The 26567-nt window shown below is 37.4% G+C and overlaps 3 protein-coding genes across 5 annotated transcripts; 1 reads left to right on the top strand and 2 right to left on the bottom strand.

The window, feature by feature from the left end:
* The first annotated feature begins 825 nt into the window (after positions 1–825).
* On the top strand, positions 826–5022 carry styx (serine/threonine/tyrosine interacting protein). The gene is made up of 11 exons (XM_041994454.1): positions 826–1039; positions 1347–1379; positions 1604–1657; positions 1770–1867; positions 1939–1999; positions 2111–2147; positions 2227–2266; positions 2365–2415; positions 2621–2693; positions 4002–4095; positions 4401–5022. The coding sequence occupies exons 1-11, from the start codon at positions 980–982 to the stop codon at positions 4472–4474; spliced, it is 675 nt and encodes a 224-aa protein (XP_041850388.1). The 5' UTR covers positions 826–979; the 3' UTR covers positions 4475–5022.
* A 2043-nt stretch (positions 5023–7065) lies between these two features.
* Positions 7066–11159, bottom strand: gnpnat1 (glucosamine-phosphate N-acetyltransferase 1). 3 transcript variants are annotated; one of them, XM_041992957.1, is made up of 6 exons: positions 11120–11159; positions 9507–9674; positions 9278–9340; positions 8540–8667; positions 8249–8310; positions 7066–8100 (listed from the first exon to the last, which is right to left on the bottom strand). In XM_041992957.1, exons 2-6 carry the CDS (start codon positions 9658–9660, stop codon positions 7953–7955), a joined length of 555 nt encoding a protein of 184 aa, XP_041848891.1. In that variant the 5' UTR covers positions 9661–9674; positions 11120–11159; the 3' UTR covers positions 7066–7952. The 3 variants fall into 3 exon arrangements, with proteins under 3 accessions (XP_041848891.1, XP_041848875.1, XP_041848882.1); XM_041992941.1 differs by lacking the exon at positions 11120–11159 and adding an exon at positions 10589–10768; XM_041992948.1 differs by lacking the exon at positions 11120–11159 and adding an exon at positions 10669–10764.
* A 318-nt stretch (positions 11160–11477) lies between these two features.
* On the bottom strand, positions 11478–26418 carry LOC121639019 (E3 ubiquitin-protein ligase AMFR-like). The gene is made up of 14 exons (XM_041984171.1): positions 26263–26418; positions 25429–25737; positions 25246–25338; positions 24911–25075; positions 21424–21576; positions 17736–17776; positions 17016–17148; positions 16781–16914; positions 15376–15486; positions 14978–15174; positions 14784–14887; positions 14305–14439; positions 13954–14144; positions 11478–13604 (listed from the first exon to the last, which is right to left on the bottom strand). The coding sequence occupies exons 2-14, from the start codon at positions 25681–25683 to the stop codon at positions 13448–13450; spliced, it is 1869 nt and encodes a 622-aa protein (XP_041840105.1). The 5' UTR covers positions 25684–25737; positions 26263–26418; the 3' UTR covers positions 11478–13447.
* Between the last annotated feature and the right edge of the window lie 149 nt (positions 26419–26567).

Consider the following 26567-nt stretch of genomic DNA (forward strand, 5'->3'; position numbering starts at 1 on the left):
ACTTTTCAAACTTTGGCTTAAAATTTTGACATATCCTCTCACCAACAGATTTGCTTGATGTGATGCCCAAGTATTTTACCTCTTTTTTACTAATATTTGTATAAAGTGTACTCATGATGTTCCTGAAGTTTTCTTTGAACCCGAAATAAAAAAAAAATTCATAAAACCCGATTATGTTACAGAAATAATTTCCTCTAAACAGAATTTTAATCTGTAGGCGTACAGTGCTGCAATTATTTTGTAGTCTGAGTTTAGCAACATTATAGGACGCCAAATATTCAGATAAAAAAGATCGTTGCCAGGTTTAGGAATTAAACATTTTAAAGTAAGTTCTTTGTTTTGGATATAATCAACAAACGCTTCCAATAACACGTTTTAAATTTTCCCCAAAAGTTACAGAAAATTCGTAAGGCAGAAGAAGTCCAAATCTGCATCTGTTTCTTTTAAGCTTGAATTTTTAAGCTTGATCATGTTTTAATACTGTTTTTATCCCATGTTCTTTATTTTTACTTTTGTTTTTAATTAAATCCGGGTTAAAAACATTTCTTTTCTCATGCATGGTAACTTTTTAACTGATCTTGCTTTTAATAATTTTAATGTAATTTATGATTTTACTTTGCACAAAGAACGTTGCTTTTTTTGGCGCTTACCAAAGCTTTAGCAAACCGCATATTTTACACCGATTTTTATCATAAAATATGTTCTGTTTGTTTGTTTTGTTTTTTTGTCTGTTTGTTTGTTTTTTGTTGTTGTTTTATTTATTTTATTTATTTATTTATTTTTTCTATTTTTCAGGTTTAATACAAACGCGCCATTACAGTGGCGAATTTTGGCCCTCTTGGTTTGCCATAGGGGACAGCATGGCGGACATGCATGTGTATCCTCAAAACAAATTGCATCGATTGTCTAGTTAACCCGCCGCCCGAAACATCATAGCCGCGCGTGAAGTCGGGACTGTGGTGCCCGAAAAGACACCAGAATGGACGAAGAAAACAAACTTCAGTTTCCGTCAATGCCCGCGACCAAGGAGGAGCTTCCGGTGAGACCATAGCAGCCTGCCCACATCTCCACTGTACATGACCAGCTAATCTGAGCTAACCTCCCCCCTCCAGCTTTATTGTTTGTCAGCAAAAATACACACCGAAAGGGACATTCCGTGTGAAATCATATTGATATTACAATTTTAAAAGCTGTGTTCAATACTCTGTTTTTAAATGCGTAATTATTTATATTCCTCGACAGAGAAGCCTCCTAGCATTAGCCACGTATGCACATTGAGTAAAGTTGTGTTTGCTTCTCTTCCGTTTTAACTAAAAATTCATCCCCACTTTTAAATTCTGTTACAGGACTGGGCTTATCCAATGCGACGAGAAATGCAGGTGTGTGAGACTACTCGAATGTCTGTAGTTTGAACCATAATCTTTAAAACTTATGTAAAGCTTAACCTGACTAAAGTTATTTTACATGTATGCAATTATTACTGCCAAACTTTAAACTTTACTGTCGCATTTAGAACAAAACTGCATAGACTAAATTAGAAAGCCTCTTTTTAAAATGTTGAAATGATGCTTTTAATGTTGTGCTGCTGTGTATTCATATTCAGGAGATTTTACCAGGACTGTTTTTAGGTCCCTACTCTGCTGCAATGAAAAGCAAGGTAATCCTTGTTGGAGTTACCTGGGTCTTTATCTTAGCAAAACAATTAAAAGAAAAAAACAAACACAGTATTTTATATTTAGGGCTCATTTTACTTCTTTTTCTTTATCTAGCTGCCAATTCTTGAGAGACACGGCATAACGCATATTGTGTGTGTCCGCCAAGATATTGAAGCCAACTTCATCAAACCTAATTTCCCTCATACATTTAGGTAAGAATTGCTGGGTTATCTGCTGTTGCTGTTAAGTCAGTGAGCCTTATTTCACAGGTTTATCCTTGCAGGTACCTTGTGTTAGATATTGCTGACAATCCAGTGGAAAATCTAATCCGCTTTTTTCCTATGGTGAGTTACAAACTTAATTTTTTTTTCTACTTTCTAGTCTTTTTTGTCTTTTTATTGACAAAGAATGGCTCTATCTTTACACTCAGTGTAATATTTTTCATCTCACCACAGACTAAAGAATTTATTGATAGCTGCTTAGCAACAGAAGGTAAGGATGTGTGCAGTTCTTAATTATCTTGCTTTTAGCCTTGAGTGTTTAGTCAGCAGATCCTGTCTTGTTCTTCTAGGAAAGGTACTAGTTCATGGCAATGCAGGGATATCAAGAAGGTGAGTTGTGTTTTTGTGTTGTTATTGAATCATTTCATAATTTTATTTCATGCCATTACCAGATTTCCTGTTTTGTCTTATTTTATTTGTTCTTTCAGTGCTGCCTTAGTGATTGCATACCTTATGGAAACATTTGGGATGAAATACAGGTGATTTTTCTTGTTTCCTTTTTCCCCTCAATACAAAACAAGTCAAAAAAATTTTTTTCATAAACAGTATTAGTAGACGACTGTAGTTATTAGAGATGCAGCATTTCGGTTTATTTAACCACTCTATAATTAAGCATGACTTTATGAGCAACAGAATAATTGTTTTTGTGGATTATCAGTAGGCTGTGTTTATAACTCTGTGTAGGGATGCATTCAGCCACGTCCAGGAGAGGAGGTTTTGCATCAACCCCAATGTTGGCTTTGTGCATCAACTCCAGGTAAATCTTGGCTTTAGAGATGCCGTGCAGGAGCTCTGACAGTTCAGTCAATAAGTGAACACATTGAGCTGATGCATGCTATATACTATGCTGAGGTGTCATTATTCTACATCTCCTCAAAATCCTTGACATTTTTTATTATAGATCTGTGCCAACAAGTGTTGCAAAATAAATCTGCCTCTTGTATATCCTTTACAAAAAAAAAAAAAAGATTGTGACAGTATGGATGTGTAATATGTATATGTAAGGGTAATGTGGTCTGAAACCATGACAAGAAAACTTTGGTGTTTTCAGTCTTGACAGATCAGCTTGTGTGAAAATGCAAAAATAGCATTCCCTTAATCTTTAGCATGCATGGACCACCTCTGCTGTAGTCCAGAAGAGTAAGCTGTTTTCACACATGCACACCAAACAATGAAATCTACTTTAAAATCAGTTGTTTTCACACATGCAGTGTATAACCACAGACTCCCCCCCCCCAGATGCAATCTGCCAACTTATAATACTCCCGAGTCGAACCCAAGTACAAACATAGGATGTAAAAAGCATATATTACGGATGTCTCTGTTTTGTATACAGCACTGTTTTATTGTGTTGATATCAGCACCACATGCATTTAGTAAGTAACATATGAGCCCATAGGAATGTGTAGTACCTGCTTAGCTTGTACACTTGCTTCACGTGAACTCTCTCAGGCACTACCTGCAGCATGTGTACTGGCTCCCACCCCACCATATTTAGCCATTATTACCAGCGAGTTGGCTGGCAAACGGTAAAAGAAATTCAGATGTGTTCATGCAAATATTTGTTTTCATATGCACCCTCTCTGGAAAATGTCCGTGAAATTTCATGGCTGCAGTTCATGTGTAAGAACAACTTTGGAAAAAGCCACTTAATTTGTACAACTAGTTCTCTGCAAAGAGTCTTTTATGTAGAGCAAGTCATGAGACAGTAGTGTTTGTGGGCTTATCATGAGGAAGAGTTGAAACTAAAGAATACTTGATGTTAAATTAATACAGTTCATTTAAAAGGGTTCATTCAGATCCATATGCCTATGGTATTTTAGCGATGGCAGCTTCCTGGTTGGGGACTTAAATTAGTGATGATAGCCTGTGTAGAGGTTTTAACCCCTTTGATATCATAAAATATGAAAAACTTCTCATGCACTAGAGATACTGCACCCATTTAGTGTGTTTGGAATGACAAAGCTCAGGCTGTCCAGCCAAATGATCAGACTGTCATTGATGTTATTCCATGGTGGATATAATGTAATGAAGTTTGTCTGAGTGGGGGTGTTTTTGTTTACAGGAATATGAAGCAATCTATCTTGCCAAATTGACCATTAAAATGATGTCACCAATGCAGCTGGGCAGGTCGTTCTCTCTACAAGCTGGAATGCCAGGTTTGCACATAATCCACTCACACACGTCCCCTCAAATCTTTATAATATGGAGCAGTGCAGGTGTTTGAGATTATTTCTCAGTGGGACTAACAGGAGAATCAAACACCACTTATTAATGTTTACAGGAGAATTTAAAACGCGGTTGCCAGAGATCGACCCACTTGATTATCACATCCAGAAAATTCTCATTTAAAATAATGTAAAATCTTTTCATTGCCGAGATGGTAGAATTTACAAGTAAACGCTCTGGATCACGAAGGTGTGTCGTTTACAGTATGTGCTGAACATCTCCGTTTCTTTTGCAGGAAGCCGCAAACGCAGCCTGGAGGAAGATGAAGATTTTGGGGCAATGCAGGTCACAACAGCACGAAATGGATGAGTTTTGCTGATATTAAGATGTGTGGCAAAGTGCACTCTTCTTTTTCTTTTTTTTTTTTTCTTCTTCCCTTTTTTTTTTATTTTACATTTTTAATGGGATTAAAAATGTAAATATTTGAACTTTTTCTAAGGGGAAGGAAAATGGTGGGAGGGTAACCACTCATGTCTGAGACATGAAGTACTGATGGACATGGGGCAAATTTGATAACTCCATTTTTGTTTTTTGTTTTTTTCTCTCCTTGAGCTGAATGCACTGATGGAAGATTTTTTGCAGTTTTATAGTATTTAAAGCATTTTGCATTTGCAGCGGGACAGTATTGCAATAATGCACTTTCGATACTTGAATTAGTGTAGATGACCAGAAGGGCGATGCTGGCAAAAGGGAACGTAGGCAGAACCATGCCCAGCTGAAGACATCAGAAGAGGAATAGTTATGCCTTTCTTTTGAAAGTAATGGAATAATGAACTAATATCAGGCTTAACGTGGGACAGTCAGGAATGGAAAATTAATAACTCACTGCTTAATAAAAATAAGTCCTGAGTACTGTTCAGCTTTGTGTAAATGCTGTATTCTCTCTCTCTCTTTTTCTCTCTCTCTCTCTATATATGTATCTATAGATAGATAGATAGATAGATAGATAGATAGATAGATACAGTGCATCTGGAAAGTATTCACAGCGCTTCACTTTTCCCACATTTTATTATGTTACAGCTTCATTCCAAATTATATTAAATTAAGCTCTTACCTCAGAATTCTACACACAATATCTCATTATGACAAGGTGAAAAAAGTTTTTTTCTTAAGTTTTTGAATTTATAAAAAATGGAAAACGAAGAAATCACATTTACATAAGTATTCACAGCCTTTGCTTGATACTTTGTTGATCCACCTTTGGCAGCAGTTACAGCCTCCAGTCTTTTTGAATATGATGCTACAAGCTTAGCACACCTATCTTTAGGCAGTTTCACCCATTCTTCTTTGCAGTACTTCTCAAGCTCCTTCAGGTTGGATAGGAGACGTCTATGCACAGCCATTTTCAGATCTCTCCAGAGATGTTCAATCGGATTCAAGTCTGGACTCTGGCTGGGCCACTCCAGGACATTCACAGAGTGGTTCTGAAGCCACTCCTTTGAGATCTTGGCTGTGTGCTTTGGGTCATTGTCCTGCTGAAAAATAAACCGTCGCCCCAGTCTGAGATCTCGAGCGCTCTGGAACAAGTTTTCATCCAGGATGTCTCTGTATATTTCTGCAGTCATCTTTCCTTCTATCCTGACTAGTCTGCCAGTTCCTGCTGCTGAAAATATGGCCCCATCCCCATAGCATGATGCTGCCACCACCATGCTTCACTGTAGGGATGGTATTGGCCTGGTGATGAGTGGTGCCTGGTTTCCTCCAAACATGATGCTTGGCATTCACACCAAACAGTTCAAGCTTTGTCTCATCAGACCAGAGAATTTTGTTTCTCATGGTCTGAGAGTCATTCAGGTGCCTTTTGGCAAACTCAAGACGGGCTGCCATGTGCCTTTTACTAAGGAGTGGCTTTCGTCTTGCCACTCTACCATACAGTCCTGATTGGTGGATTGCTGCAGAGATGGTGGTCCTTCTGGAAGGTTCTCCTCTCTCCACAGAGGAACGCTGGAGCTCTGCCAGAGTGACCATCGGGTTCTTGGTCACCTCCCTGACTAAGGCCCTTCTCCCCCGATTGCTCAGTGTAGACGGCCGGCCAGCTCTAGGAAGACTCCTGGTGGTTCCAAACGTCTTCCATTTACGAATGGTGGAGGCCACTGTGCTCATTGGGACCTTCAAAGCAGCAGAAATTTTTCTGTATCCTTCCCCAGATTTGTGCCTCAAGACAATCCTGTCTCAGAGGTCTACAGACAATTCCTTCGACTTCATGCTTGGTGTTTGTGCTCTGACAGTCATGGTCAACTGTGGGACCTTATATAGACAGGTGTGTGCCTTTCCAAATCATGTCCAATCATCTGAATTTACCACAGGTGGACTCCAATTAAGCTGTAGAAACATCTCAAGGCTTATCAGTGGGAACAGGATGCACCTAAGCTCAATTTTGAGCTCCATGGCAAAGGTTGTGAATACTTATGTAAATGTGATTTCTTTGTTTTCCATTTTTAATGAATTCAAAAAATCTCAAAAAATACTTTTTTCACCTTGTCATAATGAAGTATTGTGTGTAGAATTTTGAGGTAAGAGCTTAATTTAATATAATTTGGAATGAAGCTGTAACATAATAAAATGTGGAAAAAGTGAAGCGCTGTGAATACTTTACGGATGCACTGTATATATATATATATATATCTATATATATATATAGATAGATATATCTATATAGATATATCTAGATATAGATATATAACTATATATATCTATATATATATATATTATTAACTATATATATATATATATATACTTTTTTGACTGGTGTCACTTTTTGTAAGGAACATACAGGAAACAAATCTTTGGGATTTTAAACTTCAGAGTGTCTTGGAGGTAATGGCGCTAATACGTTCTATCATGTCGCTGTTAAATAGTGTAATAATGGGATGCTTATTTTGTAAAAAATGACAAGCAGATCATAGAATATTTTATTTGGATTATTATTTAGAAATAAATTACATTAAATATGTTCCCCTTTTAATTATAAAACTCAACTACAAAGGTTTAAATAAAAGTTAATTTACAAAAATCATTTGTACCGATTTCAAAATGTTTCAATTCTCTAATTCCAGCAGTTTACCAAAATACAAAACTTGAAAAGACCTCTATTTCCCACAACCTCTTTAAATTATTTAATTCATTGGAAATCTTCTACCAGCCTTCATTGTAATGCTTCCTGACATGTTATACTTCAAACTTCGTTCCATTTATCCAGCAACATAGATAAGAAACGGAGCACTTTGTGCTGATAAGGTATGTGAAACCCAAATAAAACCATATTTTCAAGTTTCCTAAATGTCCTTTGGTGACAGAACTCTAAGTCTAAATTCTTTCAGCAGATCTGATTTGTACTGATCCTGACGAGCACTTGATTATTTTTATTATGTAGTTGGTAGTAAAAGTAGATTTGGTACCTTCATTTCCTGCACACCTGCAGTTACAGTAGTGTTAAGGTCACATCCCCCCACGGTTTGTAGACAACTTTTGAAATATAACAAAATAAGACATATTTACAGTAACTGAAATTTCTTAAGATGAATGATGATCGCAGACATCTACCCTGGAGAAGTAGCCACAGCTACCAAAGGGGCAAATTCTTGCGTGAAATTGAGCATCACCGTACAAATGCAGATGTTCTGATATTAGGATGTGTGCTCAGAGACGATCCAACTGTGCCAAAACAACAAACTCATTCCTGGGCAGCTCCCCCCAGCGGTTAAGATTCTCTTTTTAAGTGCTGAAATCAGTAGATGTATAAATGGTCCATATCCCCAAAACCTGGGGTTTACAGCTTCACTTGTCCTCAGTCGAAGAATCTGCACTGCATGTACGTGTCGTCTGCAGCAGCGTAGCCAAACTTTTGGTAGAAACCCACATTTTTGGGTGCACATTCCAGAGTGATTTTGTAGCAATTCAGTTTTTTGCTGAGAAGAGTAAGAGTTGAAACTAATCTATAGGGAGAAAGAAGAGAGGGAAGGAATAATTTAATAAAAAAAAAGAAGAAATCACAAAAATATTTCCTAAATAAGTTATTTTCATGTCTGTTGGCAACAGTTGTAAGAGTAAAACAAATTCTCATGCTGACGCAGGCCTACTCACAGTTTCCCCAGCTGCTTCCCTCTGCACACATCTGTGACAACTACCTCCTCCACACGGCCCCTCTACAAACAAAATGAAATGCCATGCTTTCATTTCACTAATATTAATGTCAATATAAATCATATGTTGTCTAGGCTTTAAGAAAAACATGTAAATAACTTTCATTTATGGTAGTCCACATTAATCATTAACCTAATATGCAATATATTAATGATTCATTTATTTATAGGATTGGTGATAAGGAGGAAATGTAGAGAGATAAAAGCTCATTTTTAATTAAACTGCTTGTACCTTTGCACAGGCGTGAATGAATTTGTGTTCAGTGATCAGTGTGGCCGTAGCAACAATCTCTCCCAGATTCGTATCCTCCACCACGACAACGTAGTAGTCTCCCGTCATCTTCATATGTTCAAACTTCTCTGAAGTTAACAGAAAATATGACCGTGTGTTTTCTTATTTTATGTCGTGTTATAATTTACCAAGTTGTTTGTGCTTTAAGTGCTTGTTTTTTTTAACATCTTCTGAAATGCTTGAATAAAGTACATTTGTTATGACAGACCAGAAGTGCCACAGTACAGGGGTTCTGTGCTGTGTTTGAGATTTGTTGTTTTGCAGTTCTCCAGGATGACTGGAGGTGGTTTCAAACTTTTCAGCTAATTCCTAGACAGCGCTCAATAAAAGGACCCATCTTCACTTGATAGTAGGTTTCTCTCTCCTCTACTGTATGACCTCATTATACGTGTGTGTATAGTTTGCTTCAGACAAGCAGACTGTTTCCATGCCAATATCTTGTGTGGGATTACATTATTATTACATTTTGTTATATAACTCAACAATCATTGAATAAATGATGTCTTAAGTAATTTTATTCCATCATTCATAATGACTTTACTTGCTATGGGTTCAGAGCCAAGCAAAGATAACTGGGGCAAGATTCCCCGATTTAAGAACTGTGTAAATGGTAAATATTATTTAAAATAATAATAATAATTTGACTGTTTTATTAAAGTAGCATCAAGTGTGGCTTACTGGCAAACTGCTCTGGTGTGACATTGCCGGTTTTGGTGAGTTGAGATAAAACCTTGAAGAATCCTGGGAAACAAAGAAAACGAGAGAGACGGTGAACATGACTAAATGTCATTACACTTTTGGGTTTAGATGTATTTAGCTTGAATTTCTAAAAGGAGCTACACTGCCACATTAAATTAAGTTTTCAGATGTATATGTAAATGTAGGCCTGGAAAATGTCCAGTCTAACCTCTATTGAAATCTGCCAAGCACAGCGGCCGGAGCATGAGGCCTTCTCCTGGACTGGATGGTGAGATGGGGGGAGAGAAGGAGACAGTGTTGCTACTCCAGTCTAACTCCTGTAGCAGAGAGGGCTCAAAAAGTGGAGTCTCGTCCAGCAGCATTCCACAGTCTCTCACTGGGAAAAAAAAACACATACACACACATGATCAGCAAGGTGAGTCTGTAAATACACACCCACAAAAAGTATATATTAAAAATACAAAACGATTACACACAAACTCTCTTGTAAATCTAAGACGTGTGTGTGTGTGTGTTAATGCAATCAGTCTGAATAGGAAGTATGTTTGCTCAGAGTTACACAGAACTTTGACCTGACAAATAAAAGTCAATTTGGTAATCCAGCAGGTGATAAACCAGTTAGGAGATATTAGGCATGAGCACACCCACAATGGAATTCGCATTATTTTACGCTACAGTATGACGTACGTTCCTCAGCATTCATTCATGACTTTTTTCTTCCAGGATATGGTCAAGACTCATCCGGGATGTCTTATAAGTTAGGGAACCATCCCACACATGCCGACTAACAGAGCAAAAGCCGTTTTGATACTATTGGTGCTAATAATCCTGGTTTTAACACCTCTTTTATCTGGATTACATGGTAGCAAATCAAAATTTTACAATTACTTGAATCACTTCCCGATCGGCAAGCCAAACGCATACGAGTATGGTGTGAGTTGTTTTACTGAATGCCAAGAAGAAAAGTCTTTCACTGCGGTAATGTACACTAACCAAACTGCTCATACTGGAGTAACACTGACATGGCAGAGTTGCTCAGCCAACATCTTCACTGTAAGCCTTCAGTGTAACCGTCTAAACGACAATAAACCGGTAAAGTTAAAAAGAAAAAAGAAAAAAAACCATACACTTTGTTTGTTTTTCCCGTGAAACACCTACATGAAGGCAAATCCACACGTTTACATACCCATCCAAGCTAGTGTTAAAACTCTAACTTAATACTTAATGTTAAACTTAACGTTACTATCTTGGTGCGCTAGCTGAGCGGGTAGCGATTAAGTTACTACTTACCAGTAAAACAAGGAGAACAAAAAAACAAACAAACGCGACAGCCAAATTCCTAGACTGATATCACACACACACGATCATACCCAGACAGTTCCGGTAGATTTGAATGAGGCTGAGCTACATTATTACGTTGAACATGAACGTGGGTGTTTCAGCCGCTGCTTCCACTTGACAGACGCTCCTTTGTATGACGTGGCAAATGCTGCCCCGTGGCGCAGTCGAATGACGTCAAGGACATATGCACAATAATACGGCATTAAGCAGGGAAAAATCGACATCTACTCCTGATAAACACTTGCTTTTACCTTTCCTTTTGGCAATAAATTTCTCCACCCATTATGTATTTAACATACTTTAACTTTTATCCCAAAATTAAAAAAAAAAAAAAAAACATTGATCGTCTGTCAGTGATTAATAACAATTATTATTATTAATTGGGTTCGTTTCAAACATTTTTCACCGTAATATAAATATTAAAACCCAATCAGTTACAATTTTTACAAACATTATTTAACCCAGTTAAAACCAACCAACCGTTCACTTGTGTTCATCTACTGAGCTCTCTTGCCAGGACCAAGATGGTGGACGCATTGACGCGTCACCGCAGCGGGCTGAAGCGGTCGATGCGCCGTCTATGTATATCATCTATGATATGCATGCTCTCAATCTAATGCAAAATTAAAGAATTTCATTCAGTTAACTACGATGGGTGATTGCAATAATCCTGTTCAGTTGTTACATTGTTAAATTAATTCTTTGACTTCACCCACATTTGTTGAATATATAAACTCAAAGGTCAAGTTCCATGTTGTTAGTATTTACTGATTAGCTGTGATGTATTCTTCTCAAAGAGGAAAATAACTAATTTATTATCAAGCAAAATAAACAACACTGTTTGTTAAAAAGCTGTAGAAGCTCTGTTTATTAAGTTTATTGTATTAACATATTTTACAAAAACTAGATTTACAGAAATTATCGTTAACTGAACCATTCTTGATTTAGGCACAAAATACAGGAACGTTCAGTAAAAAAAGAAAAAAAATAGAAAAAAAGGAAAAGAAAAACAGCTTCAATAAAATTATGGTTGTGAGAGGTAACCCATGACTAGGAAAATATATAATGGATTTTAACATTGCTAGGAAAATTAATTAAAAAGTGAAAACAACTATTTATAATCTTTTATACATTTTTTGAAAAAATGAAACTGAAAACCTAAACCTTTATCTTCTTACTGCAGCTCCAAACCTAGAAAGCCATAAAATAATAAAATAAATCACACTTCAACTTTTAGTGGAAATTTATGGGCTTGTCTTTGGGATTGAGTAGAAGGAAAAAAAAATCATTTATCTACAATTCATGCATTTTTCACAGAAACTGCCTTTTTGCACTTAAATGGCAGAAATCAAACCATCGTAATACAGCCTTAACTTGCATTCACTGATATGTTTCAGTCAGCTAAAAGTTGGTGTTAAATCAAATCTGAGTTCCCCTATAAAGTTTCAAAAGGCCATGTCATGCTGTCTAGTAATGTATGTGGCTATAATAACGTCTGAGCAGAGGGTGATGACATTCCCTGCTGCTGCTTTTGTTTTTTTCCTTCATCAATTAGTACATAGACAAAGGCTGCACAAATACTCTAAAAAATTCTGTGTATAGGTTTTCAGTCATTCAGGTTGTAGAATACAAAGGAGCACAGTCAAAGCCAACTGGATTTGCTATAAGGTCTTGAAATTGTTTTGATTCAGAAGCAAGTCTTCAGCATTTCCAGTGGAAGAAGAGCTTCACCTATAAAACAAATGTAGACTTTTGTATGGGTAGTAAGACATACTTAAAGTAGATACAGCAAATCCAACTGCCACATACTTAATTATTCTACAAACTGTATTAAAATGACCAAGACCCCAAAGAAAAAAAAAAAAAAAATCAACAACCTATCAACAAAGGGTCATTTTGAAAATATGTTAAGGATAACACCCAATGTACACAATGTAATCCATCGCCATTTGTTATACGAGTCTCTCAGGGCACCACTATTGGAAAACAAAAATTTACAAATCAACTTCCCCGTTTTTAAATAAAACACAAACTGTTTGCAATGGGTGATATTACACACTAAATACAGAACAGCCCATGCGGGTCGAAAACACTTTGTTTGCAGCATTATTTTCATAAAAACATTCATAGTTGACAGAAAGGCTGACCAATACTAAAGTGACATTCTCTTACTCTGAGGTAAGAAACGAAAACATGTTGCTACTTCATTCACAGTGGAAACTCATAAAATAACACACAGATCAATCAAATGAGTTTCTTCATCAAGAATATGAAGCTTTATATCATGATCAAAGCAAGTGACCAAACATCTATTCAAAAGAAAAGAAAAACTAATGTAATAGCTTCATCTAGAGGTGAAAGCCTTGCAAAGTTCTCATCTCTAGATGAAAACTTTGCAAGCCTTTCTCATAAAATATGCTCTTGTATTTGTCTTCTGAATGCAAAGCATGCACATTTTTGACAGCAAGTCTGAATCATGACACATACTGGTAGGCTGGTGCTTGTAATGTGTGGCACATGAACAAAAGACAATGCAATCTTGCATGTCTTAAGTTGTAACCATCACTTTATATAAAGCTCCATATACTCAGAGTGGAATCAGTGATGCTGAGGCTACTTTCAATAGTCTCACCTTTCTTTAGGCAGCCCAAAAACAGTCTAAAGGCCATGTCTGCAATGCTTTTTAATTATGGTTTTGAGGAGGTGATGACCATTAACTACGCCGAATGGGGGAAGGTTGAAGTAGCTCCGTCGTTGCCTCTTGTGATGATAAGGTGATACACTCTCCTGCTAAAACCGACCTGTAAATCAGGGTGCAGGATCTTGTTGGTTTTGCATGCGTCTTTCTGCGGCCGCTGCCATGGTTCTACGTCTCACCACAGTGGAGTCCAGTTCTGGGACAGATTCCCCCTCCAGTCTGGGCAAATCTTCCTCCTGATCCTCTGAACTCTTGATTAGATATTTTCTATAAGAAGGCAGAGAACAAGGGAGGATACAGTTATGGGAACAGAAAAGTCTAAATGTAGAGGAAAAAATAAAAAAAAATGGAGAAAAACAAACAAGAGTCCCTGCAGTTATCAACCCATACAGTATGTAAAAGCAGGTTTGTCAACGTAAAACGAGTTAAATCTCCATATCCGACATCTTCAGCTACTGAGTGAGCAAGCACTCTACTTTCATCATTTTTACTACTGAGCTTGGTGCACAATCTAGTCTGGCTGCACATGCAACCTTGAAAATCCTTTGAAAATAGCATTTATTTCAACTCTACTTTTATCTCTTCCTGCAAAGCTGAAGATGTGAACAGTTTCAACCTGCGTGCTTGCTGAAGCAACTCTTCTTTTCTCTGCTTTAGCATCTTCTGTCTCTCCTCCGCTGATTTAGAGAAACGACCACCTCTGACCTCCAAGTTATCCGACTCGCTGAGGTTCTGTTCAGCTGTTCCACTGGGACCTGCCTGCTCGTCTGGTGCAGGGCTCACCTGTATAGGGGCACGCTCTATGGCCTGAGTAGAAAACACAAACATGAAGCAGTTTGCTGCATTCTGCCATTATGGAAATTTACCAAAAAAAAAAAAAAAGAAACACTGACAGAAGTGCTGGAGAAAACAAAAGATGAGTGTTAACAACAGCTGCTCTGCTAATGTTTCCCATCAGTTTTCTGACCTGTGTGGGGAAAGGCACCTGGATGCGTCCCTCCAGAATGTTGTCTGTGGTGACCTCCACAGAGCGGGTCAGTTGCAGGTCCTGCATGACCAGATAGGAGGGTACCTGAGGAAACATCTCCTGAATCTGATGGGACTGTTCACCAGAAGGTGCATCAAAAAAGCAAAAATGATATGAGTTAGAAAAACAGAATGTGAAAAACATTATCAGCTGAAGTTAATCTTTGAAAACAAAAGGTCCTCAACATAAAGTATTACTTTTTTTGTTTGTTTGTTTTTTTGTTGTTGTTTTTTTACAAATAAACCTACATTTCCAACACTTACAAATTTAAATATATTCAGCTAATCTAAAATTTAGATACCATGTGTCTGCAAGTAATGATGGCAAACATTTGTGCCATAGTATAAAGACAATAAGACTGCCCAATATATTTCACTGACAACTAGACATTATCTCTCATGATACTGAAATGAACTCACCATGGCCATAAGCTGGGAATTGTTGGCCTGAGCGATGCCCAAAATATTAGTAGTATGCATTACCTCCACTGAGAAACTGGGCAGCCAGCTGGCAATGCGAGATCCTGTAAGAAGAACATGTGTCTTTTCCTCCCCATTTATCAGCATTACATCACTCCACCAATCATCATTGTATCTGTATCCAGCAGACTAACCATCAAAGTGGAAGAAGTGGTTATGTTGGTTGATGTGTGGCCTTGCTTCTGGAGCAGCTCCAACTGGACCAATATTGTCTTCCAAACCTCCTCCCTGCTGCTGGTTTCTCACTTGGCCCCCGTCCCCATTAATGTTCAGGGAGGTTCGACATGTCGGACAGGACGTGTCCTGTTCGAGCCATGATCGCAAACAAGAGCTGCAAATGCACACGCCCAGAATAAAGTCAATAAAAGTGAAGTAGTTTCTAGATACACACAAAGTAACTTTGAAAATCATTCAACCAACACCTTAAAGGCAGATTAATATTTTAGAAATAAGGCTGTATTTAAGTCACAGGTCAAAGATTAAACAATTCCAGCATGGACACAATAATACAATGTAGCAGCTGCTCCTTTACTTGTGGAAGAGATGACCACAGGGTAATTTGCGTGCTGTCAGCATAGCATCCCAGCAGATGGCACAATCATCATCATTGGCTGCCAGCTCCTCTGCAGTAGCAACAGCAAATCTGCAAAAAAAATAACCAATAAAAAAATGTCAGTACATATCTGTAGAACACATCATCAATGTGACATAAAGCAGTCATTAGGGAGAAAAAATGTTCCACAAACAGAGCCACATAAACACAAGGCAAGGCACTTTATTTGTATAGCACATTTCATGTACAGAACAATTCAAAGTGCTTTACATAAAACAAAGGCATTACAGATATTTAGAAATAGTAAAAGGCATCAACACATAATCACAATAAAATAATAAATTACATTAAAATGATTAAAAGCAAGATAAGTTAAAAAAAAAAAAGTTAACATGCAGATTTCATGCATAGGCGCATGAGAAAAGAAATGTTTTTAACCTGGATTTAAAAATGTCTACATTTGGTGAAAGTTTAATCTCCACTGGCAGTTTGTTCCACTTGTTTGCAGCATAACAGCTAAATGCTGCTTGTTTAGTCTGGACTCTGGTCTGGACTAGTTGACCAGAGTCTTTGGACCTAAGAGCTCTGCTAGGTTTATATTATCTGAACATATCACAGATGTATTCTGGGCCTAAACCATTCTGGGATTTGTAAACAAGCAGAAGGGTTTTAAAATCTATTCTGTGACTGACTGGAAGCCAGTGTAAAGATTTCATGTGTTCAGATCTCTTAGTCCTGGTTAAAACTCTAGCAGCAGCATTCTGGATGAGCTGCAGATGTTTAATGCTCTTTTTAGGAAGTCCTGTTAAAAGACCATTACAGTAATTCAGCCTACTGGAGATGAATGCATGGATGAGTTTCTCTTGGTCTTTCAGGGAGACTAAACTTTTAATTCTGTTGATGTTTCTGAGCTGGTAAAAAGCTGTCTTAGTGACAGCTTTGATGTAGCTGCTGAAAGTCAGGTCAGAGTCTATCAACACTCCAAGGTTACGAACTTGGTCGGTGGTTTTAAGAGCCCGAGTCTCCAGGTGTTTGCCAATGCTGACCCTCTTCTCTTTGCTACCAAACAGAATAATCTCAGTTTTGTCTTCATTTATTTGTAGAAAATTCTCCCTCATCCAGGTGTTTATTTGCTCCAGACACTGACACAATAAGTCTATTGGACTGCAGTCATCTGGTGACAGAGACACATAAAGTTGTGTATCATCTGCATAACTGTGATAATTAATGCTATAGTTTTGTAATATTTGACCCAAAGTGAGCATATACAAGTTAAACAGAAGTGGTCCAAGGACTAACCCCTGGGGGACTCCACAAGTCATGGCCACTCGCTCAGGTTCATAGCTGCCGATCGTAACAAAATAACATCCAAACATTTTATCACCTGGCCTCCATGTTGTTGATGACGCGAAGGTAGTTCTTGTGTCTGCGAATGCGGCGCTGAACTTCATGGAAAAGGTATCGTAGCTGCATGAAAATAACCAAGCTTGCCATGGACAGCCAGATGTTACCAAAAAGCTAATGAGAGAAAAATATACATGGAAAAGATGGAAGGTTAGAGGAGCAGCAAAAGACACAAAACTACAAGTTCAGATTCATCCATTTACACTACATCTTACCAGCATATGGATATGGTGCATGAGGTCAAGAAAGAGCATAGCCAGCTCCATTATGAAGTCCGTATAGTAAACATACGTGCCCTTACTCTCCCAAGTTCCTGGATGATTCAAATCCCACAGATGGATGGAGTACCTGAGGATGGAAAAACACCTCTTTCAGGTCAGAAAATACCAGCAGTATTTAGAGTGTGGTGGCTGGAAATTAACATTTGACACAAATCCATGCATGAAAGAATCATGAACCAGACACACTGTATATATAATACACAGAACGAACAAGAGTGGTGTTAGTGGGGTGAGATCATAATGTTATCAAACAAAATATGTTCAGAATTACCATATAATCTTTATTCGAATGTGCCTGAATAGAGGAAAGTAGTGAAAACAATCTACAAATGCTGTTAACTCTGAGCAACAACACTGAAGAAGAATACAGCTTCAGGGTCATTTGTCACTACAATAACTTTCATATATAACAAACTACAGCATTCCAGCTTCTAATGTTAAAGTAAAAAGTTACGGCCAAGGGGATCAAATACGTGACAGGAGCTTTTGTATGAAAGTGACAAGGAAGCCTGCCACACTAGTGCTAAAGAACCCAAGGGTAAACAAATAGTACTGCTAAGATTAGCCTGATACTAAATTTACAGCGGCAGTGTCATCAATACCGCTGCTCTGTGTGTGTGTGCGCTTGTGTAACAAGGCCTACAACAGACTTACCTCATAATGACATGCCCAGTACGTACAGTCACCAACAAACACTGAGGGGGAAAAAAACAGTGTAAGTCAAAATTAGAGGAAAACTACAGGAATCATAGACTTGTCCAGAAGATCATCAGCTGACCTGCACTCTCTCGTGATGAGCTGCATAGCTCCCACCGGCTCACAAAAGCCAGAAACATTTTAAAAGACTCCTCACACCCTAGTCACAACCTGTTCCAACTACTGTCATCAGGCAGGAGATGCAGGAGCATAAAAACAGTTTATTGTAAACATGTTCAGACATTAAAGTGTAACTACACCCCCAACTTTTTGCGTAACTCCACCTACTGCTGAATTTGAAAAATGTCTGAAACAGCAAGGTTGGGGTGAGAGGTGTGGGGTGATCAGGGAGCGGAGAGTGGGCGGGTCGGGACACACAGACATTAATGATTGACAGACAGCAGCTCAGCTCACTGGCAAGTTGCAAACCGAGATTCACAAAGCACCTACGCCACAGAGCGGTCTTTGAAGATGGCTCTACATCACAAAAACAAAACCTGGTTTTACCCTGTAGAGGGCATGACGAGCCATTTTTTACCCACAAAATCCCATTTTTAAAATAAATTTAAAAAACACATTTTATCAACAGTATATGTGGTTTTCATTACAACTCCATAATACTGTGCTGTTTACAGCTCAAAAAACAGATTTTTGGGTGTACTACCCCTTTTACAAAATTTACATCTTCACGTTCCATGTCTGAAAAGGAGAAGGCAGAAGTATAAACTTATCTAGCCCTGCTCCGTTTTTACAATACACTATAACACACCATCGCTGTCACACAACTCAAATCTTCTACTTCACAATCGAAGATTCAGTTTCCCTCTTAAATCATACTCCTTTTTCTCTCTGAAGCAAATCCTTGATTTTATTTAGAAGTAAATTATTTCTTGCTCTGATTATCATTTGTGTCGTTTTAAACTGAAACAAATCTGGAAATTTGTCTCGTGTATTTTTACGAAGAGTTCATTTGCGTGATCTCTGTATCCTATATTATTTATCAGTCTAATGGCCCTTTTTTGCATTGTATATTTTACTTTTGTATGTATTTCCCCACACCTCTACACAGTATCTCATGTATGGTCAAATTAATGTAAAAAAGTGTACAGAGCTTTCAGGTTTAATATGTGCCTTGTTTTTCCAGAACAGCAATGCCTCGTGCCAATGTCCCCTGAACATAATTAATGTGTGGATTCCAACAGATTTTGGGGTCCAAGATCACACTGTGGAATTTTATCTACTTTACTCTTTCTAAATTTACATCATCAATGATTAATTTTACTTTGGCACTTGTCTTATGGCTCCCAAACAACATAGAACTACTTCTATTCAAATTTTAAAGCAATTCATGTATATAAAAACCACCTTTTCAGTCTATTTAGTTCCTCTGTGATAACCTCCAAAATCTGCTGCAGGTCCACACCTGAACATAAAATGTTTGGTTCATCTGCAAATAATACAAAATTTATTATAGTTGATACTTAGCAAATATCATTAATTTCCATAACGAACCGTTTTGGACCTTGAGGTACACAACATGCAATATTCTTCAGTCTAGACGCATACTGATTTATTTGTAAAAAAAAAAAATTGTTGCCTGTTAAGTAAATAGTTCTTTAACCAGTGCCGATACCTCGGAAGCTATATTTCTCCAATTTTTATCAATATATCATGATTGGCAGCATCAAACACCTTCTTCAGATCAAGAAATAATCCAAGAGCATATTCCTTGGCAAAGAAATAGGCTGGAAAGCAGCATTTATCCTGTACTGCGTACTGTAGTGAATGTTTTTAGCTCATTTTATTCATATTTTATTCTTATACATATATTTTCCTACATTTTGATATCATTTTCTTTAACACCATGAATAAGGCACCTAAATTTCTGTACTTGTTGCAGTGACAATAAAGATATTTTGATTCTAAAAATCATTTCCTGTTAGAAGTAGTACAGGATCCATTATAACTGACCAACTCCAGCCCTCCATTTTCTCAATCTTAAAATAAAAAGCAACAAATCAAGCCCAGTGGAGGTTTCTATTGAATGCTACTACAGATCTATGTGCATAATCAGGGTTCAGAAAACAGTGTTCATCCTAGTTTAGCTTTTTTCCTTATTGTTTTTTTTTTTTTTTGTAGTAGGTTTTTGTGCAAAGTCAAGCTCCAAAGCAGAGATTATAAGGCAGTTAACTTTACCAATAATCTCAAAATACAGATGAAAATTATTAAGAATTCCAAGGGGATCATGGCCCTTTGCTAAGAGCAAGAGAAGAATGTGGATTAGGGTCAGTAAATGAGCACAATAAGGTTCAGCAAGTCCCAAAAGTCTTTCCAGTGCTCACTTCATGTCTCAAAATGCAGAACTTTGACTTCCTATCATAACACTTACCTCCTAAAACTACACAGAGAATATAGATATAGACATCTAAGGAATTTCCTGTACCAGGAATCTCTTTAGTAAAAACATTCAATGACATTCTCATTGATGTGTATCAGGCCAGGCAATTACTTACTTAGAAATATGACCGCTAGCTTAGTCTGGGAGAGCGGCTGAAACTATTCATATAGTTAGCTTCACACTGTTGATATCAAAATATCTGTTATTATGAACTGTGGCATATATAGTATGTCTTTGCTTTCTTTCTTTTAACATGTTTGAAATAAATCAAATAAATGTAAATCGACATGATTCAAGGAATCTTGATATATAATCAGTAGTTGCCAGATTCCAGCGTTATTCCTGATGATGAATAGTTTAAGGTGTCTTGTGCAGCAGATGTTACTTCTGCTGAATTATGCAAGTCATCGAGTTTAACACTGCATACTGAGCCCAGTGAAACTAACATTATCACTATGCTGTTGATATTGTCAAATAAGGAGAACACACAACCAACAGAAAAAAAACAAAAACAAAATAAAAACAGCTAATATCATTCAGACATGCTAAGCCTACATTTTCCATAAGTCCATATCAAACTTCTGAACTATAAACTAACATTTTATAATGGAGTTATAAACTGGAATAAACAAGGAAAAGGTACCGTATATTTATTAAGGACATTTTATACAGTCCAACAGTGTTTTTATTTTACTCTCTTTGCATGATGGGTCCAGTGACGTTTACAAGCAAAACAACCAGCTGTAAGAATTTTGTGAGCGCTAACATTCAGTCAGTAGGATACACTGGGCAGGACTAATGCAGATATTAGGATGTTGCTGAACAGCACAGAAAGATGAGGATGTTTTAACTGGACAGTGCTTTTTTTTTAAATAAATAAATACTGCCGTGCTATGCTTACTGAGAAATGCATGGAGACTTGTTGAACTTTTGTTACCTTGCTCACAAGGACTCCAACTTTCAGAACTTTAAAAACAGCTTTAAACTGAGAATACAGACTATGCTTCAAGAAATACCAGAGCACTTGAACAGACACACCACAATTTAATTAAACCATGACTAACACGATTATTTACAAATGTTCATTTTTATTTTATGACGTCTTTGTGGTGGATAAGAGTACCCGTTAAAAGTGAGACTAAGTTTCACAAATGACTCCACTGATACTGTAAAATGTTATCACCATATGAATACATATTTGTGCTGCTACTCTTTTGTATCAGATACAATATAACTGAAGGTTCTCACCTCTGCTGCCATGAAAGAGAGGGTGTGCATGCCATGGGATGCTCCTAACAGACCGCACACCACAGCCAGACCACAGCAGTCCAGGAGCAGGGAGACCAGCAGACAAAGCACTCTCATATGGCTGTTCATAGGAGTCGAGGGGGAGAAAGACAGCTGGAAGAAAAGAATGACAAGTTTTTAAAATACTGAGGCTCTTTTAGTTATCACTTAGCTATCCCTTTCCTTATGTCCTTGGTGATATCAGGTTATACTGATGCACATGGTAATAGCTCTTATGCACACTTAAAGAATGAAATCCACAAATGTGCAGTACATTAGCATCTGCAGCCATCTACTGATTCTAACAATGAACCCTGACTTTCTGAGATCTGGACAAACATTTTCCACCAGGAGCACTTGTAACATCATATGTACACAAGTACACTATTCGGGAAGATCACCTAAATAAGCAACTAAAATTCATTGTAATTAGTGACTATAAACAGAAATAATATGCTGTTCTACTTTAAACTACTGAACCTGTCATAACTCCAGCCTCATGTTAGTTTCTCAACTTTACTCCCTTTGTATATTTTTAACACTTTATTCAGTGTAATCACTCAGTCATTGTGTGATTTTCTGTCAGCTGCAGATATGTAACTTATCCTCCCTCAATCTGTTAGTGTGAAAATGTCTGCTCACAATGTCTGTTCCCCACACCCTTTCTTGTTCTGCTCCCCACACAAGTACACACAGCACAGGAAAGAGGAGGCCTTGCTCCAGGAGTTAATGATGACAGCTTGCTACATTCGTGTAAGTCCAATATAATCGCTTTGACAATTACTGTTTTTCCACTTTAAACCAGTCTGGTACAGTAAAAGAAAAGTAAGAAGTTCTGTTACTTAAATAAAGAAGCAGAGAATTATAAGCACCACCTCACTGTACCCTGAGCCCTGTATGGTAATGTATGCTCACCACATTTGCAAATCATATTTTAAAAACTAAATATGTGAATCTGAAATACTGTCAAAACACAATAAGACCCTGGTATGCACGTCAATAAAGTCTTCACAAAAAACAATCCTTAACACGTATTGTATGCGCAGACAAAAAATGACTTAAAACTGAAAATCTGCTTCTAAAAGGATCTGGGGAACAACTGAATACAATTTGGGATCATGTTATGGAAATTTCCACAGCTGAACTGTAAGACATTTCACAGGTGTCAGCTGCTCTGTAACACACATTTTTTCTTTCCCCACCACACTGACAACACGCCAAGTCTTTTATCTTTAGCCGTTTAACCTGAATGTGTGATCTTCACCCCAAAGTTAGAATCTAAAGCAACAGGGAAACTGGAAGAAAGACAGTTGGATGAACACACACCTGCCTAAGTTTAAAAATAAAAATTAATAAAAGTAGGCCTATGGTTAAAGATGAGGGACACCAGCAAACTGTTATGCTTTTAAACTGAGGTATGTGTAGCATAACATATGGACAGAAGCAACTATTTTTTCCAGCACTGCAAGCAGAAATCACCTCCTTCTATACTAAACCAATCAGTTTTACATCATAACTATCACAAAAACTTGATGCTTTTTTCAATGCTACTGCTTGCAAGATGAAAATTAAATTTGATATTTTGTTTTGCCTCAGCATGGAGAGCACAACCTGATACAGGGGCATGTAAATGTAATGACTGCAACAGTATCAGTAGTCTAACAGGCCAACATAAGTAGCTATTTATAGATCCAGAGCTGAAACGAGAACAGTAGCACATAAGACTTCTGGAGAACTTTTAACACAACTTTAAAAAGGGAAAATATATAGGTTTGTTGATCAGGCTTAATCAAATACACAGCTATCCACTACCTGGCATTTACACCCAGTATTCATGATTCACATATCAGTTAGTTGTATAGGTTTATACCTATGTCGGTACACCTGTGACCAGTGTAGAAATGGTGACCTTTAAATTACACATCCAGCTTACAGGTGTATCCTTCTAAAGCAAATAGACCTTAAAAAGAGCTTTGAGCACATGACATGATTTTGATGTTAATTACTGGCATCCCATGCGGCAAGTTACAGTGCCTTGAAAAAGTATTCATATCCCTTGAACTTTTTCACATTTTGTGATCTTACAATCACAAACTTGAATATATTTTGTTGAGATTTTATGTGATAGACCAACACAAAGTAGCACATAATTGTGAAGTGGAACAAAAATTATGCATGGTTTTTCAAAATGTAAACGAATATAAATCTGAAAAAGTGTGGTGTGCATTTGTATTCAACCCCTTGTATTCTAATACCCCTGAATAGAATACAATGCAATCAACTGCCTTCAGAAGTCACCTAATTAGTAAATTGAGTCCACCTGTGTGTAATTTATTCACAGTATAAATACACCTGTGAAGGCCTTGGTGGTTTGTTAGAGACAAATAGCATCATGAAGCCCAAGGAACTCACCAGACAGGTCAGGGATAAAGTTGTGGAAAAATTTAAAGCAGAGTAAGGTTATAAAAAAAATTATTCCAAGCTTTGAACAGCTCAAGTAGCACCGCTCAATCCATCATCCAAAAATGGAAAAACCATGGCACAACTGCAAACCTACCAAAACATGGCCATCAACATACACTAGATGCAGAAATCTACAGCTCAGATGGAAGAATCTGTACACAGGAAAACTATAAGTCGTGCACTCCACAAATCTGGCTTTTATGGAAGAGTGGCAAGAAGAAAGCCATTTTTGAAAGAAAGGCATAAGAAGTCACATTTGCAGTTTGCCACAAACCATGTGCTTTGGTCAGATGACACCAAAATGGAAAATGCAAAGCGCTATGTGTGGCAGAAAACTAACACTGATCACCCTGAACACACCATCCCCACTGTGAAGCATGGTGGTGGCAGCATCATGCTGTGGGGATGCTTTTCTTCAGCAGGGACAGGGAAGCAGGTCAGAGTTGATGGGAAGATGCTAAATACAGGGCAATCCTGGTCGAAAACCTGGTAAAGGCTGCAAAAGACTTGAGACTGGGAAGGAGATTCATCTTCCAGCAAGACAATGACCCTAAACACAAAACCCGAGATACAATGGAAGGGTTTAGATCTAAGAATATCCATGTGTTAGAATGGCAATTTTGCTATGTGCTATGGTCGATCACATAAGATCTCAATTAAAAAAAAACATTAAGTTTATGGTTGTAAGGTGGCAAAATATGGAAAAAAGTTCAAGGGGAATGAATACTTTTTAAAGGCACTTGATACACAAAAAGTGGATTTCCAGTGTCTTTTGTAGCCTCATCAGTGTCTAGTGAAAATATTCTTGGTTGAACATGTGTGACTCATTGTTCTTTTGTTTGTTTATTTATTTTTTCTAATTTATAAAGTATAACATATAAAACCATCAGTAATTTGGTACTTAGTAACAAGGTACTAACGGTAACCCTTAATTACCATAAACCATACTTTGAGGCAAAAGAATAGCATAGTTAATCATACTTACATATTCAAAACGGTCTTTGCAGAGCTGAACCATAAGGTGGAGAAAGACCAGGGCTGAGAACCACAAACACCACATGACCACCTCCTCCACTGTCTGCACGTTCAATACTCCAAAAATGAAAATGAACTTGTAAAAGATGAAGTTCCAGAATTTATCCTTGAGGTGCTAGGGGAAAAAAAGCAAATAATAAAGCAAATAAGATGCCTCTTCCTGACAGGTATATGACCAATATGACCTTTATGGTAGTCATTTGGAGGCAAAAATGAACAACTGCTGAAATCTAAATAACTTTTTCTAGTTTATTAATGTTATATCTTAATTACACACAGACTTACCTGCTTCTCACTGACTCTAAGTGGCCCAAACACCACATACTGGATCATTTTAGCAATTAACATCAAGGAACAGCAGAATGTGTTGACTAAAACCTATCCAGAGGGAAAAGTGACTATTAGTTTTTACAAGAACAATACCACCTAAAGACAGTATGGAAAAAAAATCAATAGGATAACACTCACCCACACAAAGAGACTGTCAGTGACAAGATACCACAGGACAGTTGTTGCCAATTCAGAGTTACTAATAGCATTGCTTAGATGTTCAAGATCGGCCTCTGAGGGAGCTGGTATATCATCAGATTCCAAGGCCCCAAACCCTGGGTCAGTAACAGTAGTGTAGGCACTGAAGATGCTGCCAGCAAGCAAAGCCACACTCAGTGCTGTGTATGTCTGCAGGCTGGGCCATGGAAACCTCTCCAAAAACAGCAGAGGCATTTCAGTAGCTACGATTCACTTCCCAGGTTGTGAATTTTGTGTCAGTACACCAGTCTGTGAAAGTAAAAGTGAGTTAGCAACATTAGCCAAACTTTATTGATCTAATTCTTTACATAAACACGTCTCTGCAAGCAAACTATAGTGGCTAATTTATGTAAAATGTGTTATATTGCTATACGTAAGTAAAAAAAAAAAAAAAAAATTACGCTGCAAGTTTTCAATAAGCCAAAAGAAATGTTAGTCGGACACATTAGCTGCCGTATGCTATCATGTCAGTTACCATGAAAGAGCTAACTTCCCCATAGCAGTTAAAAATAAACACTCGTCAATAGTAAAGTGTAGTTTCTGTATGAAAAACAAAAAGACAAAATAACTGATAACTTTGGCTGAGCAATCAAACTCGCCGACATTACCGTAGACAAATATCCCAACGGAGTCAGTACTAAATAATGTGGGTTTACGCCCCGAACATTAGTTATTTACCTAGCTAACGTTACCTAATACTAGCTTTGCTAATATCAGTAGCTAAGTTCTCTTAGCAAACAACAACCAGAGGGTTTGTGTTTCGTCGTCACTTACATTTCGTCACAAATACAGTTATACACAATATCCAAGGTTATATATTCTTTGATGAGCTGTGCATTTAGGGCTGTTGCACAAAGGAAAAAGTAGTCAATAACATCGTCATGTTTATTTCACCGAGCAGACAGCTGGCGCTGGCTAGCAGAAACGAAGGCTTTCTTGTTTGCGCATCGAAATAACGTCATCACAACTTTAAAGTCGTAGCAGATAATGTTTTAACTAGTTATTTACTCATTGTAGGTAAACAATCAAGAAATATTAATTTATTTTCGGATATTCTTAAAACATTTAGTTTATTTCTT

The sequence above is a fragment of the Melanotaenia boesemani genome, chromosome 1 (genome assembly GCF_017639745.1).
Source record: "Melanotaenia boesemani isolate fMelBoe1 chromosome 1, fMelBoe1.pri, whole genome shotgun sequence".
Classification (NCBI taxonomy): Eukaryota; Metazoa; Chordata; class Actinopteri; order Atheriniformes; family Melanotaeniidae; genus Melanotaenia; species Melanotaenia boesemani.

Coding starts and splice junctions, on each gene's coding strand:
- styx (XM_041994454.1), top strand. CDS start 980: ATGGACGAAGAAAACAAACTTCAGTTTCCGTCAATGCCCGCGACCAAG. Junction 1,040..1,346: donor CGACCAAGGAGGAGCTTCCG/GTGAGACCATAG, acceptor ATTCTGTTACAG/GACTGGGCTTATCCAATGCG. Junction 1,658..1,769: donor CTGCTGCAATGAAAAGCAAG/GTAATCCTTGTT, acceptor TTCTTTATCTAG/CTGCCAATTCTTGAGAGACA.
- gnpnat1 (XM_041992957.1), bottom strand. CDS start 9,660: ATGCTGCTGGACGAGACTCCACTTTTTGAGCCCTCTCTGCTACAGGAG. Junction 9,341..9,506: donor CTTGGCAGATTTCAATAGAG/GTTAGACTGGAC, acceptor TTTGTTTCCCAG/GATTCTTCAAGGTTTTATCT. Junction 8,668..9,277: donor CACACCAGAGCAGTTTGCCA/GTAAGCCACACT, acceptor TGTTAACTTCAG/AGAAGTTTGAACATATGAAG.
- LOC121639019 (XM_041984171.1), bottom strand. CDS start 25,683: ATGCCTCTGCTGTTTTTGGAGAGGTTTCCATGGCCCAGCCTGCAGACA. Junction 25,339..25,428: donor CTGACAGTCTCTTTGTGTGG/GTGAGTGTTATC, acceptor CCCTCTGGATAG/GTTTTAGTCAACACATTCTG. Junction 15,487..16,780: donor ATCAACAACATGGAGGCCAG/GTGATAAAATGT, acceptor TTTTTTTTGCAG/ATTTGCTGTTGCTACTGCAG.